Below are 23500 nucleotides of genomic sequence, written 5' to 3'. Positions count from 1 at the left end.
TTAAGTGCAGTTGAGGAAGGGAAGGCAGAAGAGAATAATAAATGAAGCAAGGTCATATGGGAAGCAGGATTACAAGTAGAGGTATCTCTTTAGGTGCAGAAGACAAGGACAAGTGAAGATTTAAATGTATGTTTACTTTAGAGATAGAATTGTGGAAGTTGAGAGAGTTCAAGGTTCATTTCCATTGTTTATGGAAATATAATGATAAACTCCTAAGATCAATTGTTTTAGTATTAAAGGTTCTAAGAAAGTAGGAAATTTTAAATTAGTGCTTTGGAAAGAAGAGATAGGTAAAAGATCAGTGTGCTGCTTGAATTGCTTATGGTAGTTATGAGGCAAGAAAGGTAGCAAAGCCAATAGCATGTAATACATAATACATAATAAACATAGTGAATGGAAAAATGAATGGCATCCAATAAATTTAATAAATACAATTAATAATAAAAGTAATCTGGATCAGTTTGCTCTTAATTAAATGGAATTGTTAAAGCCCTTTGTAGTTATTTTTAATTATCAATAATTAAAAGAGAAATAGTTACCTTATAAATTTCCCAACGTTTATAAGTATTTGAAATTACTTCATTTATTATTTTCTTCTTAAACTTTCTGCTTATTTTATTTTTCTCATCTCATCTTTCCTCCTAAAAAAATGGTAAAGCATCTCTATCATATAACATATTCTAGATGGTGCTAAAGATGTTTAAGTAATAATTGATAATGTTATATTTTTGTTGCATTTTATTTTAAAATATTTAGAATATTTTAACCTTTGGCACTGTCATATTACAATGAACACTGGGAGGAAGGGGCAAGCTTTCCAATAACAGTTTCCATTTGCTTTGCTTACTATCTGCCTATCTTTTTAAATCTTACTTTTTAAATTAAACTATACTTTTTTCACTTCTTTCTTGAGTCTTATTTATATTCTTGTTTCTGCCATGCTTGCAGTCATTTTCTTACTCTACCTCGCTCCAGATACAGTCAGACCATTGACCATCATCACAGGGATGACAGGTATATTTTTCTTACAATTGAGTCTGTTTGTGCAATTGCTTGTGCCTGTGTATTGATATGATATAGGTCACTTTTATTTCTGTTTTTATGTATATACATATATGGTTGTTAATGAAATACAGAAATATCACCCATATAAAATAACATGAAATAAAACATATTAACTAATTGTAGTAGGACATCAAAAATACAGTGTCCCTTTTGTAAATTAGGATCATCTCTTTGGTGATTCTAAAAATTTAGTTCGCCAGGAATTACGGTTAACTCTCTATTATCCATAAAGATAGAGTAACAGTATTCTCTTTAAGTTAACTCCAATTGACTACGCATCTTCCTCAGCAGAGTCCATAATTAGGTATTTAGATGGCATAGGTCTTGAAAACTCACTTTTCCACCTCACTACTCCAGAATAGAGGAATCTGTCCTTGAAGTGCTTAGGTTGAACTGATTTGTTTGTGGTTACCTTGTCGGAGGTGGCTGTAATCTACTCCTTTGTCATAGTAGGTAATCCATATCTGCAGAGAATACTGAGTCTGTGAGAAAACACTTGTTCATTTCTACCCTACCACCATTTCTCTTTCCAAAGTGGGAATTTGCAGTGAATCATAGATAGTACAGCTACAATGCCTTAAGGAAATATAATTTACATTGGAGGGAAATCTCAGTTTCCTGGCATGTAACAGCAAGAGGGATTAACTAGAAAGAGAGGTTAATTAGAAAGAAAAGGGAGAGAAGATCTCTAAAATTTGAAAAGTTCTCAAGGCTGTATGAAGATTTAGAGATTTGAGCCAGTGACAACATTTGAGATCATTTAGGTAAAGAAATAATGTGGTGGAAGGCTTAGCTAGTATAAATTAGGAATTATGTGCCATGGTTGGTCACCTTGACTATTGTTTCTAAGTGATTCAGAGTTATGTGTGACTTCCTTCATCCCTAGGAAATTAACTAAGAGTCGATAATAAAAGAGTTTATAAAAATTATTAAAAACTAATGAGTAAATTTATAAGTATTTTATTTATATGGGTAAAGGTGAAAGGAAACATAAGAGATAATAGCAACTGCAATTTACTAATAACTTTTGTAATATCTTTCAGCAAATATAATTGAAATTTAGTGCCTTCCAGTTTATTATATGATAATGGTTATTGCTATATTTAATTTTCTTTGCAATTTTTTACTTTTTTGTTATTCTGCTTCAATCCTAATTATCTTTTGTTGTTTTTTGTTTTTACTGTTGCTATATATTACATTCCCGTTATTTTTTACTTTCAGTAATTATACATTTACTTTACAAAAATATGGAAAAGTAGTTATGTAACTGTATTTTGATAATTGGCTAAAGCCTTTTTAAAGGTGGGTGATACACATGAATGAGACATTACTGATTATAGACTTACTGTATATACTCTGGTGTCTCTTCATTCTAAGTTAAAATCATATCACATCACTTTTTCAATAGTTTTTTTTTTCCTAGTTATCAACAAATAAGTTGTTTGCTTTATGTTACTTAGTTTCTCCATTCACCAATGTAGCTAGAATTAGTTCTTGGTCATCTCAATTTTGCACTTTTCCCCAGATTCTCAACTTCAGCCTAATTGGCCCGTTTTGAAGAAGACATTTATGAATTGTCTTTTGGTGCCACAGTTTGGTTTGTGCTGAGGAAACAGAGATCATTAATGTTTATATTGAAATGTAACATGGAAAAATCTGTTTCCACAAGCAAGTTATCAAATATCTAATGTAGGATTTACTATGTATATTTACATGTATATGTAATATTTATTTTATATGTATTAAGGTATTTGCCTTGCCCTAGGACAACAGAAATTCTTGAGGGTCTAAGTCTAGTGACCTAGACATTATGGGTAGAACTCGTAAGAATGAAGTTCCTTAGTTTTTTTTTTAAATATTTTGTACCCATTAACCAACCGCTCTACATCTCCTTCTCTCTACTATCCTTCCCAGTCTTTGGTAACTACCATTCTATTCACTGCCTCCCTGAGATCAATTTTTTAGCTCCCACATATGAGTGAAAACATGCAATATTTGTCTTTCTGTGCCTAGCTTATTTCATTCAATATAATGTCCTCCGTTTTCATTCAGCTTGCTAATCATCCATTTCATACATGATTTTATTCTTTCTTTTTTAGCTGATACTACATTGTGTGTATATATATCACATTTTCTTTATGCATTCATTTGTTGATGGACACTTAGGTTGATTTCATATCTTGGCTATTTTAAATAGTGCTGTAGTGAACATGGGAGTGCAGGTATCTCTTCAATATACTGATTTCCTTTCTCATGGATATATACCCAGCAAAGGGATTGCTAGATCATATGGTAGTTCCATGTTTAGATTTTTAAGAACCTCCATACTGTTTTCTATACTGGTTGTATTAATTTATATTTCCACCAGCAGTGTACGAGCATTCCTCTCCAGCACTTGTTATTTTCAGATTTTTTTTTATAATAGGCATTTTAACCTGGGTGAAATGATGTCTCATTGTGGTTTTGATTTGCATTTCTCTGATAATTAGTGATGTTGAGCATTTTTTTATATACCTGTTGGCCATTGTATATCTTCTTTTGAGAAATGTCTATTCAAGTATTTTATCCATTTAAAAAAATCAGATTATTATTGTTATTTTGTGCTATTGAGTTCCTTATATATTCTGGTTATTAATCCCTTGTTGGGTGAATAGCTTGCAAATATTTTCTTCCATTCTGTAGGTGTCACTTCACTTTGTTTATTGTTTTCTAAGCTGTACAGAAGCTTTTTACCGTGATAGAATCTCATTTGTCAATTTTTGCTTTGGTTGCCTGTGTTTTTGAGGTCTTACTCAAGAAATCTTTGCTAGATAGAAGGAGTAAAATCTAGTGTTCAATAGCACAGTCAGGCAACTATAATTAACAATAACTTGCTGTATATTTTAAAATATCTGGAAGAGAAGATTTGAAACGTTCCCAACACAATAAAATGTAAATGTTTGAAGTGATATATATCCCAATTACCCAGATTTGATCATTACATATTGTATGTTTGTATCAAAATGTAACAGTACCCATAAATATGTATAACTATTATGTATCCATAATTTTTTTAAATATTAGCTTTCTCCTAATTTTACTACATACAAATGAATGTGTATTAATTACAACACAATGTAATAACATGACATCCTTGAATCTACTACCCAAACCAAGAACCAGAACATCTAATTATGTATCTCACATTTCCCTGCACTCTCCTTGCCTATTATATCCCTGTGCCTCTTTCACAGAAGTAATAAATGCTATGTTGAGTTTGCAGTGTAACTTCCTCTTTTTTTACTTTTTTTAAAGGGACTTTGATCATTTGTTATTTACTCTACTAACTTTCTAAGTTTCTCATCCTTCTGACCTCCATCCCAATCCACTTTGAGATTCTTGGACTGATCTTTTTTGGACATGTGTTGAACATGTGAATGCTGACCTAGTAATCTATCCATTCTCCTGTATTTATTTCTGTAATGTTTTGTGCGTGTTATTTTTATATCTTGTACCTTTGTGTGTAATGCAAGTAAATACAACCACCCACTACCCTTCCTTGTTGCTGTTGTTTGTTGACCTCTTAGTAATATCATTTTATTCACGGATTATTTTAGAACCTGGCTTTAGTCTTCCTCAACATCAAATTCCTGCCATCAAGCGAGAGTAATGTCAGCATTTACCTCAATAATGTATTTAGCACCCACTCACTTCCTTAACTTTCTCTAATGTAGTGAGCTTTATCTCCAATTCTACTTTGGTCAGTCACTCTCATGACCATACTTCACATTTTATTATCAGTAGAAATTGTTCTAGCTCTGAAATCTTAATTTGAATACTACGCTCTCGGACTCCATGATTGCACACTTTTTTTCTTATTGTTTCATTAAGTTATTTCTACTTCACTTGTTCTTCTGTCTCAGTAGAGAATACTACTCTCTTGACCCCTTTATTTTCTTGCTGTTAGCCTCCATCTTTCTTTATCTACTTACGTATCCAGAAGTTGAATCCATTCTCAGAAATATCCTCAATGCTGTTGCTACATTGTTCTTCTTTTACGTATTGAAGAAGGTTCAAACCTGGATTACTTTCTTTCTCTTGTAGAATGGTTTTTGGACTAGATTATCCATATTCTTACTTACTTGAGTCAAAATAATTGACCACTTAAAAGTGGACAATAAAAAGTAACTTTTTCATTGAGAGCTGTGGTAAAAAAAAGTAGCATCAGTATCTAAGTATTCAGTTCTCTAGCCTCAGTTTCAAGGTAGCATATACTTGCAACTGGAAATTGTTTCCTAGGAATAAAATATGTGTTAATAGCTTCAATTGGGCCATAGTTTGGCTATATGATATCTGGAACTTTCTAAATGAATGGGATGAATGCAGTAAATTCAACATGACATCTCCAGTTATTGCCCACTCCATTAGAAGAAGCTGGACTTTCACTGGTCTACCGTAGTGTATAACATGAAAAATTATGAGGACTACCTCTTTTGGAACAGAAGAATAGAGACTTAAATAATGTTTGCTAAGCTTTTTTTATATTACTTCAAGAGACAATATTAATTAACAATAGAAATCAAAGCAAGTCTTCTGGCCAGGTTATGCTAACTAGTATGAAATAATATTTGGTTCATTGTGCCTTTTAAAATGCACTCATTTAAACAAACATGTTTAGGATGGATATCATGTTACCCTTTATTAATATCTCTATTAAAATATACCCTTTATTTTAATAAATATAACCTTTTTTAACATTTACCTTTGTATCCTACTTATTTTTCTAGTATTCATCCCTGCTTAGAGCTATACACAACATATTAAGGAACTACTAACATCTATTGTGGGCAGCTAGATTTTTATGTAAAGTGTCATGGAAGAGACAACAACTCCAGCTGTATCTTAAAGAATAAATAGGAATTATTTAGATTCATGTGGAGATGAGGGAGGATGTTTGTGACATTTTAAAGAAATGTATGAGCAGGGTCACAGAGGTAATAAATATCGTATTTTAGAATTGTTGTAACATTATTCGCAAGGCAGGAAATAGGAAGAAATGAATCTGGAATGAGAGAGAGGGTTCCACTTATGAAGAATCTCTTGTTTATTATTATTATTATTATTGAGATGGAGTCTCACTCTATCACCGGGCTGGAGTGCCAATGGCAGATCTTGGCTCACTGCAACCTCCACCTCCCAGGTTCAAGCGATTCTCCTGCTTCAGCCTCCTGAGTAGCTGGGATTACAGGCATGTGCCACTGCATCTGGCTAATTTTTGTATTTTTAGTAGAGATGGGTTTTCCCCATGTTGACCAGGCTAGTCTCGAACTCCTGACCTCAGGTGATCTGCCCACTTCGGCCTCCCAAAGCGCTGGGATTACAGATGTGAGCCACCATGCCCAGCCTGAAGAATCTTATATACTCTTCATAAATGTTAAGGAACTTAGATCAAAGACTGTAGGTTCTAGAGGTACCTTGAAGGGATTTAATTAGGAATAGTGATAACAAGCTTGTTCACCTTAGAGTACCTACCTACACACTATATGAATGATTGATTTGAAGAGAAAAAATGAAAAGAGAGACATGTAGTGGATGGAAGAACAGAGAGAAAATAGTGGTTTTAATAAACTAAAATCAGCAATACTTGATAAATAATGGAATTTGGATTTTGAGAGAGTGCAGAGTCATGAAAAATTCCCAGTCTTATACCTTGGATAACTAGATTCATAAGGTACCTTAACAGGGTCCAGGTGGGTTTTTAGGCGGGGAATCAGTTTAGGTGTGAGACAAGTTCAGTTTTGGAATTACTGAGAAAGCTAAGAGGAAATGTCTAGCAAGGAATAAAGTAAACAATTTTAAAACTTGAAGTTGCCTAAGCTACATAGAGTAATTTCAGAGTAAATTCACTACTGATGGTAAGCAGTCATAAAAAGTAAGCGAAGTCAGTCTGAGAAACAACCCATGAAATGAGGGCTTAGAAGTTTTTCCCTGCCTGAGGAACATTATCATTAAGTGGCAGAGGGAGGAAGAGGAACTTCTGAGCTACATAAAGAAGAATGAGAAAAGTGGAATGACAAGAGCTAAAGGAATAGTTTCAAGAAGAAAGTAATAACATTACAGTAAAAATAATGAATGAAAAATGCGTGTTGGATATGTCAAGTGAGGTGTCATGGATGACTTTAGCTAGGGTAATTTTAGAAGGAAGGTGGTGGGGGGGAAAGCAGGTTGCAGTAGCCTAAGTATGACCAGGAGATAAGAAAATGAACTTATCAAGAAAGTGTGAAGGAGAAGAATTAGATAGCATATGTGATATCAAAAGATGTTTATTTCCCTTTGATTAGGAAATATGTCCATGTGTTCACACACTGGAGCAAAGGATGTTTTAGAGAAAGATAAGTCAAAAATACAGAAAAAAAGAGAGAATGATTGGAAGAAGAGTCTTAGGAGAGGTAGGAAGTAATCAGACTAAACACACGGGTGGATTTTGTGAGCAGAAAGAAACTGTTATTTACCACTGAGGCAGGAAGAAAATAGGTGGGAGAAGTGAAGCTAAGTAAAAGGATGCTAATAGAGAGAAATCAAGTTAGTTATTAAACCATTGTGAGTGTTTTAATGACTGTGTGAGTAGGAAGATTGGTTAGAAGGGAATCTGAGTGTTTTATGGGAGTGGTTGAGATGATCAGTCATAGAGTCCAGGGTGGATAAGGAAAGAAGAAAGTCAAAGATAGTGATATACACTAGCAGGAATTTGTGGGACTGATGCCAGAATAAAGTAAGGATTATTGAAGTCTTGAAAATCTGGAGATTGGGCTTCATGATTGTTCAATGATTTTCTGCCTTTGCATTGAAATCGTCTAGCACTACCATAGTCAGTCCCTAAAATTAGCAATGACTAAGGGATAGTGATTGGAAGTTGGATAGATAATAGCAACCTGTATTAATAATGAACGTTACTGCCAAGTGGAATGCTTAAGAGAAGTAAGGACTATGTCCATTATGGTTCAGAGGGTAATAGTCAGAAGTGTCTCTAGGGAGCCAACTTCCCCTCCTGGATTCCTGGACTGTGAAATGTGAAAGAATAAGTAGCTTCTGCAGATGAAGGCTACAATGGAAGCAGAGGCTACAGTTGAACTAAATGTTATTTGAGGCAGGAATATGCAAAAACCATCCTGCAGGAAGGTTGATGTTTAAGGAAGTTTATTAATAATGGAATAAGGGTTCTCGAAAATACAAAAGAGAATTAGAAGAGATTAAGAATGATACAGAAGAGAGAATAGGAAATGAAGAATTTAGGGAGAAGAAGATACCAGGGGGCAGTGGGGATTGCCTTTTACTTGATAGCCAAGAATCACAGAGATAAGATAATTGAATAGAACTGATTAAATTAAAATATTCTAAGTTAATTGTCAGTTGTTGTAATACCAGAACTGGCTGAGGGTCCCTGGAAAGGTTTGACCTGTGTCCAGATTAATGATGAGGGCTGCTATGAAGTTTGAAGAGAGGCAATGATGGTCTTATCTCAAGATGGGTATCATAACTAGAACCCTGGTTAAAGAAAGGATTCTGACAAAGCTAGTGGAGTCATGGTTCTACACATAGACTGTTTTCTTAAAGATTCCCTACATGGAAGGTAGTGCTGAGTGCTCTTAGTCAATGTGATGTAAGCCAATAACACACTTTCCAAACTGCTATCATTTTTAATATTAGTTTCTCTACATTACCAGTCATCTTCTGTCCTCTTACAACTGTTTTGTTCTCCATCAAAACTAACTTCTTACATTTCTGACTCTAGCCTGTCTTAGTTTCTGTGGAATTTTCCTGCATTTATTATTTCTTGTTTCTGTTGTATTTCAATCTTTCTTCCTTTACTGATTTTATTTCTCCTCAAATTACTGTTGAAGTTGTCTTAATAATACCTTCCGGCCGGGCGCGGTAGCTCACGCCTGTAATCCCAGCCCTTTGGGAGGCCAAGGTGGGTGGATCACCTGAGGTCGGGAGTTTGAGACTAGCCTGACCAACATGGAGAAACCCCATCTCTACTAAAAATACAAAATTAGCTGGGCATGATGGTGCATGCCTGTAATCACACCTGCTCAGGAGGCTGAGGCAGGAGAATCACTTGAACCCGGGAGGTGGAGGTTGCAGTGAGTTGAGATGGCGCCATTGTACTCCAGCCTGGGCAACAAGAGCAAAACTCCTCAAAAATAAAAATATAAATAAACTATAATAATAATAATACCTTCTTTCTTCAAGCTAACTTGAGAGTGGTCTATTTCTCTCTCTCTCTCTTTTTACTTAAGTCAGTTATCTCGAGTATGTGTTTTTACATATGCTTCCTTCACTCCTTCATCAGCTCCTAAGCCTTAACCTTCTACAGTTTGACCTCTGCCTCCAGTGCTTTACTGATATTATAGATATAAATATATATATTTGGGTTTGGGTTTTTGTATGCACCTTTTTTGAACTATTTAATTTCTGTTAATAGATCATCATTTCATTTCTGAGGCTGAAAATTTCAAAGGTTTTTTTAATATTTAATTTATATGGTGATTTGTCTAACATTTTTGAGAGAAAAAAAATCCCTACTAGCAAAGAAAACGCAGTTCAGTGAAATTAGCAGGCTTAGAATAAAGACAGCCCAGTTCAAGTTCCAGCCCAGAAAACATCAAATTCTGTGAATTCCTCCAAGCTTCTATAAGCCTTAGTTTGCTCATTTCTAAAGTGAGAGAGTTTGGATTATATAACTTCTGAGATTCCTTCTATCGCTAATATTGTTTGCATGCTTCTGAATATTATGTATGTTCTCTATATTTTATATTATACGTTTTGTATATTGTGATTTGTAATGTTTGTCATTCATACCTTCTTCTCTGTTTCCACCCTTATTACTACAAGTCAGAGCCTTTTCCTAATCTAGCTCATTCTCTGCAGTACCGTTGAATTATTCTTCTTAATTTATTACTTGGAAATTAACCTTTGTTCAGAAGTTTTTCTTATTACTCTCATTGAAAATTAAACTGTTTAAACCTCTTAACTAGGCATTAAAAATTGTCATAAATTGATTCTGATCTAATTTTTTAGCTAACATTTTACCATATTCTACTTTGTTATTCCTAGCCTTTCCATTTGACTATTTTATCTTCCATCATCTATGTGTCTGCTAAAATTTCCCCATCTGTTCATGCATGCTGTTCATCTTTTTTACTACAGTCTTTATCAAGCAGACTTATTTCAGATTCCCCATTTGATAGTTTCAACACCTATACCATCTCTTAGTCTGCCTCTGTTGGTGGCTTTGTCCTTGACAGGTGGGCCTTATTTGTCATGCTTTTTTGTGTTTCAAATAAATTTGTGTTGAATGTTGAGATCATATCATCAGTAATGATTGAGGCCGATAGTATTTATGCTTGAAAATGAGCACAACTTTTGTTCTGTTAGTTGGGGGGTTGGGGAGCATTAAGCAATCTTCAGACTGCTACATCTGAGTATGAGATTTGAACTGGTACTATGAAGTGACCGCTGCTGGCAGCAGGCAACAGTGCATTTGAGAGATTTGCATTATACCCATTTCTCTATCCACATAAAAACAGCAAAACAAAAGGAATGCTGGTGAATTGTTCAAAATTGATCAGTGAAACTATTGAATCTGTATTCTAGCTTGAGAGCCATACCTCATCAGTATACTGATATAATACAATAGCAATTCATAACTATATTGTTTAGAGATATACCTTTAAAATGTTTGCTATTTTATGGAATCTGAGAATCTGGGAAGTCATAATCAAGATCAATAACTTGGTGGAATAACTTTAATTTTTACGTTTGACAAATCATTATTAAATTTGAACATTCATTGAATATGGGAACTACCTATTTCATAAAAATAAGGATTTTACAGGTAAGATGTAATATTATCTCTCAGTATTCTTAAAATTTATATTTTAAAGATGTATTAATTTGTTCTGCATTAATTATGCTGGGTAAATAATCCTGCTTTGTGGTTTTGTTTCTGTTACTTTTTAAATAAAAATTAAGTAACAATGAAAATTATAAATATTTAATATACTTAAAATATCTTCAAAATATTTACATCTTATATGTTTGTGTGTGTGTGTGTGTGTTTAATAATACAGTATATGTTATTGTTCAGTATTGTATTTGTCCCTAATTTTCTTGAGGAAAATGGGACATTTGGTCATTTCTTTGTGCAACTTTCAATAATGAATATATTTTTTAAATACCTTTGAAGATGTGAGAATACTTCTCTTTTTGATAATAAAATAATAGGCTTGTGGGTAATAGTAATTTTTTTCCTACATGAACGATGTCTTGCTTTGTCACATCAATATATATATTATACCATTTTCACATTTTAGATTGTTATTAACTTGGCTGACTAAATATTGTCATTTTTGAATAAGCTTATTTACTTTTAACTAATATAAAGTCTTTACATCTAACTCAACAGAAAGATTCTGTAGAATAATGCTGTTATGCCCAATGATAAATTAATCTCCAAAATAATATAATATTCCTATTTGTGCACAATACCTATTTGCTTATTTACCATGATTTCTATGACAAATATTTTGTATCTTGCAATCCTCTTAACATTAGAAACGATGCTAAAATAATGAGCTAGAGTTTTTAAAAAGTTAGTCTTGCACATTAGTGATGACCATGAAAATTGTAATTTTAAAGTTGTCATAATTACTTTAAATTATTTGTTATATACAAATATGTATATATGCTATATTAATTATTCTAAAATGTTTCATTTTTAATGTTTTCTAGTATATTTTATCATGTATTTATACTTCAGTTATGCAGTTAACGCCCAGAAAATCTGTATTCAAGATATTTTAACAAAAATAAAATGTTTCTGCTGGGTTTTTTTTTTTTTTTTTTTGAGACAGGGTCTCACTCTGTCACCCAGACTGGAGCGCAATGGTATGATCACAGCTCACTGCAGCCTCGACCTCCTGAGTTCAAGCATTCCTCCCACTTTAGCCTCCTGAACAACTAGGACTATAAGTGTTTGCCACCACACCCGCTAGTGTTTTTTTGTATTTTTTGTAGATCTAGGGTTTCACCATGTTGCCCAGTCTGGTCTCAAATGCCTAAGCTCAAGCCATCTGTCTGCCTCAGCATCTGAAAGTGCTGGGATTACAGACATGAGCCACTGTGTCTGGCACTTCTGCTATTCATCAGCTTATTCTATACAGTATGGATATAGAGAAGTCATTTCTTGCCCCAAACCTGGGACTATACTTGTCCTTCAGAGATATATCCAATTTTTTTAAATTTAAGATGTCAGCTTTATAAAGGAAAAGAATAATTCCTAAGTAGCTTTACTTTTTACAAGTTTACTTTTCAAGAAAACCTATTACATTTACTTATGACATCTTTCCAATATAAACATGAAATAAGTCTGATTTAATACAGACTAGGTTCTGAGTTACATATTGGGAAAATTTTCATTGATTTCTGAGTTTTAGTATTCTTAGTATTTATCATACCTGTAGAGATACTCTACATTGAGCTTACTTTGATCTGGAGTTGTATCATTGTGAAAGATATGGATGGATGGATGGATGGATGGATGGATGGATGGATGGATGGCAATAACATTGGATTATAGACAAGAGTGCCCACTGACCTCTTCTTCCCTAATAGAGGGAAATCCCTTGCAAGATAGTCCCTTGCATACAATCCCTTGCATACAAATCTCTTGTCCTTTCATTGAATTAGGAAACCTAAAGTACATCGCAAAACTGATAAAATAGGTAGGAAGTTGCATCAAATACTTGGAAATTTTAAAAAATATTTTATGAGCAACTATGTTGACCTGAAAAAATGATTCAAAACTGACAACTTCGCTGAATGATTATAAAATTATTTTTCCCTTAGAATGACTGAAAATAAATACTAAATCACATTATTTCAGTTTTAGTTTTTCTTATGCATAAAGATTGCTATTTAAGACAAAAGTCTTCTAAATTGTTTTCTTTATTGTGGCCTATTGTCAGTTCATCCTCATCTCAAAATCTGCATATGCTAATAATGTGCTTTTAAGACTGGGTTGTTAACAGTAGTATGTATTGTTATCACATTGTTAGTCAACATAAATTAGTGGAGGAGCTGATACACAGTATCCTTTGTGAATGCATGCAGTTTAGAATAACAGCCATTAGATAATGATGGACAGTAGCCTAGATCAATTCAAGTGCAAAAAAAATTAACTATAAATAGAGATTAGAAAATGTAAACTATTCAAAAAGATGTAACAGTGATAGATATTAAATCACTTTTTAAAAGACAATGGAATTATTTACATAAGAAAGATTTAAATTTACAGGTGAGGGGGCCCTAGCTTTTTCAGTGGCTTATCCTTTGGTAATCTGATAAAACCATGGCCACTGTTTTTGGAATAATATTTTATATGCATAACATAAACTAAGGTAAATAAAATGGTTACAGAAGAAACGACTTATATTGAAATAAAGACTCCAAGTTAAGAACCCCAAGTGGGCCCTAAAATATTTTAAGCCTTGCAAGTGTTTATTATTTCCCACTTTTCAGTTGCTGCTATTCAAAATTAATTATATATTCTCATCTTTAAATTAAAACAAATTCAGAATTTTGGTGGGAGTTTGTGAGTGTTATATCTCAATCCCTTTAAGGGGCCTGATATAAGACTGGGTAATTTAGGCATTACTACTTTAAATTTTCATAGCAGTAACATTGTGTCTAAGCTAGTCAGACCTATTTTTATCCAATGTAGGAGCAGGAGCCTGTGTCAGCCTTCTCTTGTGTGCTGTCAAAGTTTAAAATACAGTAGCTTTCCATTCCCCTTAACTGTGTTGGGACATTTGGGGAAATTTCTACCTTCTACTGTGGTTCTTTTCATTTTTCATTTATTAACCTATTTTCATTTCACACTATGGTATTTATTTAATATATACTTTGTATTTATGGACAAAACTATATAAGTAAAATGTAAAAGATGGGTTAATTTTCAAACAACTTTTTTATAAAGAGACATTTTTCATAAGGGCTACTTCCTAAGGAGTGACCTCTGTTTTATAAATAATGGTCTCCTTTTGAGGACATAGGACATAGCAACACATTTAAAATAATTCTCTGGTTTTCACTCATTATCATATTTTTCAATTATTAAAAATGATGCTTCACAAAGAAGTGAAACTGCATATCCTAACATTTACTCCACTTTCCACTTGGAAAAATTTCTTGATGGAATCAGAATAAATTAAATTATATATAAACACATGAAATATTAGTCTAATTTTCTGTTAGGGTAATTGTAGCTATTTCCCAAAGTTTTGTTATATAATAAGATGTTTATTATTAATGTAAGATAAATCTTTAAAATAAATGTAAAGATGGATACTCTTAAAAAATAGGTTTTAAGCAATTTAAGAAATAATATATAAAGAGATATACCTTTTGTTTCTGTTTATTATGATGAAGATATATAAAGATGTTAGACTAAAAGCATGTAGCAAACTACTGAAGACACTTATTTCTAAAGAAAAGTGTTCTTTAATGAGAACACTTGGACACAGGAGGGGGAACATATGGGGTCGGGGGAGGGGGGAGGGATAGCATTAGGAGATACACCTAATGTAAATGATGAGTTAATGGGTGCAGCACACCAACATGGCACATGTATACACATGTAACAAACCTGCATGTTGTGCACATGTACCCTAGAACATAAAGTATAATAAAAAAAAAGTGTTCTTTTAAAATAGTTTTTCAGAAACAAAAAGACAGCTATGATATTTACACTATGAAGTTACCTTTTCATTTCTCTTGCCATGTAACTGTTACTAATAATTAAATATTTTTTATATATTTACATTTAATGTCAGTTATTTTGACATATTCTGGATGCACTTATATGAAAATACTGAACTTAGTAAATCACATGATAGTATATGGATTTAAAAGTATTTAAAAATGCTCTGACTTATATGTTACCCTATGACTTTAAAATGTTAAATAATCACAAGATATGGTGTAGAATAAAGCCAATATTCACTTTCTAAAGTCACCTAATCTAATATCAACTAGTACACAATTATTTGCCATATAATTCATGACATTTGGGAAATTATGTCCTTTTTTTCTTTTTTTTTAAAATTACTTGCATTTTTCATTATCCAAAATAAGGTTGAGATAACTTATAGGTAAAGTGGATGTCATTGAAACATTAGCTTTGAGGGAGACTAATGCTTTCTTGACTGTCGGTATTATATAAGCATTTCCATTTTTGTGCTTACAACTGGATGGGGAGGAATAATTTTATTTGAAATATACTTTGGCATGTTTTACTTTTGAATTCTGGAGCCAAAGCTAGTGTTTTTAAAGTCCTCTCCCAAATTGTGGGGCTGGTATTAGAAAACATTTATTGATCATGTTAGATGTAAAAGTATTATGCTAGGTTCCAGGGATAGAAAGGTCAACAATGAGAGGTTGCTTAAATTTAAGGATACTTCCTTCAACAAGGATTAAGTTTTGGTATTAGATTTATTTGTGGTCAAAGAGATCATGTTGTTTCAGAATTATTGTTCCAGTTAATACCCATTCTGAATTGAATCAGTTGGCATAGGTAAAGTGCACCGAGATAGACAGCCAGTTAACCAGTTTTCTACAGGGTAATTTTTCTTGTGGATCGGGTTTAAATATGGCTACAGACTTCAAAGTCACCCTATTTTCTTATAACCTCATTTTGATTCTTCTGTTTAAATGTTCAGGTGTATAGTGTTTTCTGAAAGCCTTTTTATATCTTAGTTGGTATAGTACTAAACAGCTTCAGGTGCTACAGAATTAATGCTTATATGGTTTTCTTCACTCTTGAAAATGTTAGGAAAAGTCATTGAATTCTTTAAAATAGAATAATTCACATATTTCACGTATTCCATTTACGGAATTCATTTTGGAAAGCAAGCAGTTTTGTTTGTTGTTTTTTTTATGACTGAGCGACTATTATCTTTGCTGGAAATTACTTTGAAAGGCAGATTTGGTTTTTTAGAAATTCTTAAGAAGTTTCATTTGAAATTGCTCAGAATATGTTGGGGAAAAGAAAAATTTTTACATACTCCATAATTTTAAACAGTTACCTTTTTCAAAATCAGTTTGATGCATCATAACCAAATAGCAGAAGGGCACGAAAGATCAACTGAGCTGCTTTTTGACTAACGTTTCAGGGATTGTGAAGCAGCAGATAGACAGCCATATCACAGATCCAGATCAACAGAACAACGGCCTCTCCTTGAGCGGACCACCACCCGCTCCAGATCCACTGAACGTCCTGATACAAACCTCATGAGGTCGATGCCTTCATTAATGACTGGAAGATCTGCCCCTCCTTCACCTGCCTTATCGAGGTGAAAGATAAATCAATCAGACTAATTTCCCCTTTGCCCCACCAGCACACCATTTTATTTTCCCAGCAACTAAATGGTCTCTTCTATCATCTTTGGCTGATCACTAGTAATAATTGATACTAACCTTTCAATGTAAACACACTATTTATATTCAGTGGATATAATAGTGTGTGGCTACCATTGTAATTTGTTTATTAACTGTCCTGACTGCATTTGTTTTGTGATTTCTCATTAATCAGGAGTCCTGGATAAATTCCGTCATTAACTGTCATGTTCCTCTCCTACAGAATGAGAAACTATTTGTGTCCATTACACATCACTTTTCAAATCATCATAATGATTACAAATAAAACTAGATTTTTTAGTTTCTATCAATACTACTGTTATGTATTAACCAATATTTTCCTTAGTTAAATCTTGAATTGTTCAGGGTTTTATTTGTAGTTTCATGAGATGTTTTCTAATAAAGGGATATTTAATATAAGCCTGAGTAAAAATCTCTGGATCAAGGGAGAAAGGTTAGTGTTGAAAGTTTGAAATCTGGTAGAAAGAAAAGATTGTACTTTTCTTTCTGCAAAATTGTCCTCTTGCTTTCAATGGATAGAGTACTAATTTACATTAATAATTCCATGGATTTTACTGTAGGGTTTTGTGTGCATGTATGTGTATGTATGCATATTACACCAAAAATAAACATCTTTTGCTATTTAATCATTCAGATATCCATATTTTGTCTAGTTTTCCTAACCTTTTAATCTGCAGCCAAACTTCTTTTTAAATTGTATTTATACAGCTATCATATGAACCAAATATAGGTATTAAAAATATGTAACTCATTATACTGAAAATTAATATTAATTGTGTGTCTTTAGGTCTCATCCTCGTACTGGGTCTGTCCAGACAAGCCCATCAAGTACTCCAGTGGCAGGACGAAGGGGCCGACAGCTTCCACAGCTTCCACCAAAGGGAACATTGGATAGAAGTAAGTTTTATTTCTAATTATGTCGTTTAGGAAATACACATGGAAGCTAAGGTGAATCAAGATTTTCTTACTTTTGTGTTAGTTTTCTTCTTTTGTTAATTGTATGCCTTGTCTTATTTGATAATAGTTATATTTATAAATATTATGTATTTTTGCATAAAAATTTGTAATATTTCCAGGTAAAATAAGGTATCTTTATTGCTCTTGCACATTTTTAAATTTGAATAAATGCATCTTAAAAAGTAAACATAATAGTCTTAAATGAGCTGTTGGATAATATTTCTTTGCCACAACTAAGTTTATGTAATTGTTGATAGTTATATAAAGTTTATTAGTAACTAGCCAAATCAATTTTCACACACTGCAAAGGACTGGTTAGCTGATGCACAACAATGGTGATCCTTCTCAATACTGGAGAACAAGAAAAAGGTAATCATGAATATACAATGAAAGATGCATGTTGTACTGATGTTTTTATTAATTTTACATTTTTGCATAAAAAGCACTATTTGCTGACACACACATGAACATACTTCCCAAACTTCTATAAATTCTTGGATAAAGGACCTCTAAAAGCATGGATAACTGAATATAACGGTTTTTAAGATCATTTTTTCAATGATCCCTTTATTTAGTAACTGGATGTGTTTTGCAAATAATACATATATATTTAAATCATTTAACTTTTCTCTAGTAGATAATACATTCTGTGCCTTTGGAAATTTCTGTTGTTTTTAACCCCTGTGTTTTGGTTCCCTTTTTTTCCTTTTTTTTTTTTTTCTTTTGTTTTTGTTTTGTTTTTTATTTTTATTTTGTTTCCCTAGACAATGGAGTCAAGGAGATAGAACCTTATGAAGGTCTGTACATAAAGGAGGGTTTGTTTTGTGCTAACAGCCTTTTTGGGGAGCTAGTAAGCAAAAATAAACCCAACTGCAATTGATGTCCCTTTGTTGTATAGACTTATATACAGTAAAATTATTTTGTTTTATGGTATCTGACAAAGTATTCAACTATTTTTTTTAACTTGGAAATTATACCAAGGAGTTAAATTTCTTTGATTGATCAAATAAGAATGCAAGGAGTTTAACTTCTCTTAAATGAGCAGATAAAATGTGCTCTTTCATAAAATTTTTATGTACCTTTTAACCAGAATACTAGATTTTGAGTAAGACTTTAACCAAAGATATCAATTGCAGTCTACGTTTACATCATTGAGGATGTACACATAGTTTAGTTATATTTATCATCATATATGTCATTTTTTATTTATGATGATGTTTTTAATTATTAAATTTGGCTTTCTAGAAAATAAAGTTGTTGAATTAGATAGTGATTGTGGCTTGTGTTTCCAACATCATTTTTCATGTTGTAGCAAGACTTAACATATAAGACTTACGTATATCAGAGTTAAATATGATACAGTTTTATTATCAAACACTACATTATGACTCAGAAGAAAATACTGAATGGTGATATATGGAGTGTCATACATTTGCTAGATCAATACAAAATCATCTGCCTGTTATGGAAATCTGAAATTAACTTTGTATCTTTAAAAACTTGTTGACTGTTTACTGATGAATCTCTAGCACATAGAATAATGCCTGGCACATTGTAGACCCTCAATAAATCTTTGTTGAATAAATTCATGAAATATTTATTTAAAAAGGGAAAAGCTACCTCAAATAGTATACAAAGTACCACTACAATAATCTTGTCATTCTATATATGTTTATATTAAAATTCATATTTCTGTAAACTATTTGTAACAAATTTGTAAGTGTGCTGCATTTGAGCAGCAATACTTTTATACCCTTATATAACTTGTTGATATAAGTTGTGTTCTTGTTAACTGGATGATGGTCAACTTCTGTTTTGTCATTCTTTCTATTTCCAAGTACCATAATTTTGAACAATCCAGTGATATTGTGACTGATGGTCTATTATGCTGCTTGATAAAAAGACTTCACAGCATTTTTATAGTTCTTAATTATTTGCATAAAATTGGGGGCATAGAATTTTAAATCACTTTTCCTAAGGAAAGTTTAGTAATATTTATGTAACTTTTTTTCTCTTCAGTGTTTTTAAAGATGGAGTTTCAACATCATTTATTGGCATATAAACTCAGAAACTATCATTTGTGCACATTTTTTTAATTGAATTTTTAATGTCGTTTATAGCAATAGACTGTTGAAATACAAGTAGCTCTATTCTTTGTAATAGTAAGTATACTAGAAAACAGAGCCTATTGGTGATGCTGAAAGTCAGGGTTGGTGAAGTTTCTGATGGGCTTCTCAGTAAAGATTCTCTTTACTATTGTTTTTGACCCTATAAAATTAATTAAAACCAAAATTTTCCTTTAAAGTCCCCAATTGTGATTTTTCCATTTTTTTAATTTCATAAAAGAAAGAGGAGCCAAAACCTCCCTTACCCTTTTTAGTATGAAATAAAAGGGGTTTTGTTTTATATAAAAGTATGGATGATTTTTTAAAGTGTTTTTATAAATGCTGATATGGAGACTTCAGTAGATTATGCAAACTTTTTTAGTTTTAAAGAAGATATAATATCTCTTTTAGAAATCTCAACTTCAGTTAATCTTCAGTAAGTAGCACAAAATAGACTTACCAGTTGATGGTCTAAATCAAATTATGTTTGGATTATCACCTAAAAAGTTAATTGTGAGAAGTTGTAATTTAATGGCATTATTTTAGAATTAAAGTATTGAAATATTTATTTTCAAATCCTTTTCGACAGCCAACGTATGACCGAGTCATACTTTAACTCTTTATGATTTTGATTATTTTATATTTTAGTCTTATGTATTTGGCCACTTATCTTTGTTTAGAACCAGAGAAGTAAAATAAGAATAATATAGAAAGCACAATGTACTAAAAAACTATAAGGCATTGTTATTATTTTATTTTTCCCTTTTATGTACTGCCATTTTGTAAAATGTCATGTTCTCTTTTTCTAGAAGAAAAGTTATATAACTTTTTTTAGTAATATACCAAGTTTATATATATATTGCCTACTTTACCCAGTTATCCACATATTACAAATATTTTAAAAGTCACAGTTTCTCTTTTACAAAGTCATCATAAAAGCAGACAATGTGATAATTAACCAGTAAGTTTATTTACTTTTCTATAGCATGTCAGAAACTTATTAAAAGTAATCTATTGGGCCAGGTGCAGTGGCTCCTGTGGCTCACATCTGTAATCCCAGCACTTTGGGAGGCTGAGGCGGGTGGATCGCTTGAGCTCGGGAGTTCAAGACCAACCTGGGTAACATGGTGAAACCCCATCGCTACAAAAAAATACAAAATTAGCCAGGCATGGTGGTGCACTCCCATAGTCCCAACTACTCAGGAGGCTGAAGTGGGAGGATCACTTGAGCCCAGGAGACACAGGTTGCAGTGAGCTGTGATTGTGCCACTGCACTCCAGCCTGGGTGATAGTGAGACTCTGTTTCTAAATAAATAAATAAATAAATAAATAAATAAATAAATAAATATTGGTGTATTTATCATTCTGAATAATTTAGAATTTTTTATTTGTTTAGTTTCTTTGAAGAGTAACAGATACACCTATTTGGTCTTATATTTTTCTTTACCTTTGCTTATGCAAGTACAGAAGTTAATGAAGAAACTGAGCATATGGAAGAGCAGGGGGAAGAAAAGCAGGGAGAAGAGGTCAAGGCAGGTCTGTCTGACTGCGTATCTAAAATAAATAAGCGAATGTTTTCAAATATGACTTTTCAATTTTACATAAGACTTTAGGCTCCAAATTTATAACTGCACAATGAAGAATAGATTGTTTTTCAGCACTAACTTTAAGATAAATTACCTAATTTTATTAATGAATGGGTATTACTTAAGCTATCTAGGCAATTTGTCAGAATATGTAATTTACCCAACTGGCTAAATATTTTCCCCGATGTTTAAATCAAACTAGAATTATAGATAGTGCCCCTGACCAAGATATACACCTACCCTTTACCCAGCTTTACATTCATTTGTTTATTCAAAAAAATTTAACGAGTACCTACTAGAAAACTATACTTTATCATGTGTTGTGGTGAGTAAAGGTTTGTTGAAGCTTTAGCACCTTCTCCCATGGATTTTGAATCTAGTAGAAGCAAATTATAAAGAAATATAGAGCAGAATATAAATTCCATTAAAACATTTATAGACCATGATCATTTTTTCCATTATATTTTTTTCCTAAAGTAAAGCAATTATAGGTTTCTCTTCTTCATTCCAGTTCAATATTACTCTAATATTTATTGTCAATCATAATTTCTCCCCATCTTTCTAAATGAAATGCATACCTTTTATTTTTGTTGTTTTTAAAGTCCCTATTATGTTTATCTATCATAATGTTTAATGTTGGTGAAAGGATTTTAAAACTTAAAAGATTCCAGCCTGGCCAACATGGCGAAACCCCATCTCTACTAAAAATAAAAAAATTAGCTGGGCATGGTGGTATGCGCCTGTAGTCCCAGCTACCTGGGAGGCCGAAGCAGGAGAATCGCTTGAACCCGAGAGGCAGAGGTTACAGTGAGCCAAGATCATGCCACTGCACTCCAGCCTGGGCAACAGAGCGAGACTCTGTCTCAAAAAAGTTAAAACATTATATAATCAGTAAATCAGTGTATTTTTATATACTACCTTTATCAAATTTTCACTATTTTTATTTGAAACTCAGAATTGAATACTAATCTTATCCAATTGTCAAGTTTAATTGTAACTTTCTTTGAATGATACAGAATATCTTTAATTTTATCAAGTGTTTAACTGACCACTTTTTATTTATGAATAATAGAGTGTTCTTTTTATGCCTTTTTTTCCTCTGCTTTCCATGGTGTGAAAGCAATACCATTATGTATATTATACCTAAGATATATTTTCATGGAAGCATTCTTTCAGTGGAGTTTTTAGTTTTACAACTGAAAACATCTCTTAAGCTACTAGAATTGCTCATTATCAGTAACTTTTCAATGTCGTAAAGGTGACAAATATCAAAGTCATCTGATAATGGAAACAGGCAAGTTTAATTGCATATTTCTAGACATATAGAATTGCTTGGGTTCTGAATATCTAGTATCTAACTTCTAGAATGTCATTTTTCTTCCATTTTCCTGGAATAATTTAGGAATCACATTTTTATGGAATACTATAAGAATGAATTTCATTTTAGCTTAGCTGTTAATGTTTTCCCATTAGCTCATTCCTCTGCATCTCATATAGTCCATACAAACACTGCAGCCTTTCACGCCATTAATTGTCTTCCACATTAAAGTCATTTTTTAAGATAGCATTAGTTTGGGGACTTCAGCAATAGTTAATATCACTTTTCCTTATTTTAAATAAATTAAGATAAAGACGCCCATGTGCTAAACCAGTTTGTTTCTGGTGTTTTATTGTCAAAAGTAATTAGTAAGTTGCATCAGTTTTTAAATTAACATAAAAGCATAACTATATACTATTAAGATGATTTTTCACTTATTTGGTTTTTATTAATTCTCCTATGAGATAGGAAGTATATACTTTTCTCTTGTGTTCATTAATATGGGATGTCATGTGTAGTGCATGGATTTGTTTCCCTATTGTGTGATTTCATCTTTTTTGATGTGCTTTGTTTTTATTTTGGTTATTAATGATCTTAATCATTAATCACTATTGTCTGTTTTCAATATTATAAAGACAATGAGGGAGAAACACCAACACCACCTACTAATGGGAAAAAAGGCAAGTCTTAAAATGAAGTTTATGGTGCCTTTCTAGATATTAAACACTCCGTATTGACATTTGTAATATACTTGAATTGCTTTTTAAAATAAACATAAGTACAAGTATTAGTCTCAATTTAAGTTATCCAGTATTTAATATGTCTATTCTTTTTTATTTATTTCTAAATAGGAAATTAGTCTTCAAAATACTTACCTTTAATGATTCTGATACAATTCTATTTTATTGAACTGTAATGGCATTAAAATTGGAAGACTAACTTTGTTGATCATGTTAAGGGAAAGGATTCTGAGGAAGATACTAGTGGTCATG

At 32.3% G+C, this 23500-nt stretch overlaps 1 protein-coding gene across 49 annotated transcripts in view; it reads left to right on the top strand.

The window, feature by feature from the left end:
- Positions 1 to 23500, top strand: part of LOC105476014 (regulating synaptic membrane exocytosis 2) — a 763868-nt gene that overhangs the window by 498663 nt on the left and 241705 nt on the right. For 13 of the 49 annotated variants that reach the window (XM_024790996.2, XM_011731613.3, XM_024790995.2 and 10 more), the window contains 3 exons: positions 949 to 1014; positions 16278 to 16457; positions 17330 to 17439. In XM_024790996.2, the coding sequence (XP_024646764.2) occupies positions 949 to 1014; positions 16278 to 16457; positions 17330 to 17439 (356 nt within the window). Of the gene's footprint in view, positions 1 to 948; positions 1015 to 16277; positions 16458 to 17329; positions 17440 to 18263; positions 18297 to 23500 lie in introns of all 49 variants that reach the window. The other 36 variants (XM_011731614.3, XM_024791002.2, XM_011731624.3 and 33 more) reach the window with 6 other exon arrangements.

The sequence above is a fragment of the Macaca nemestrina genome, chromosome 8 (genome assembly GCF_043159975.1).
Source record: "Macaca nemestrina isolate mMacNem1 chromosome 8, mMacNem.hap1, whole genome shotgun sequence".
Lineage (NCBI taxonomy): Eukaryota > Metazoa > Chordata > Mammalia > Primates > Cercopithecidae > Macaca > Macaca nemestrina.
The sequence above is the reverse complement of the archived record's forward strand: the minus strand, read 5'-3'. Positions and strand labels throughout refer to the sequence as shown.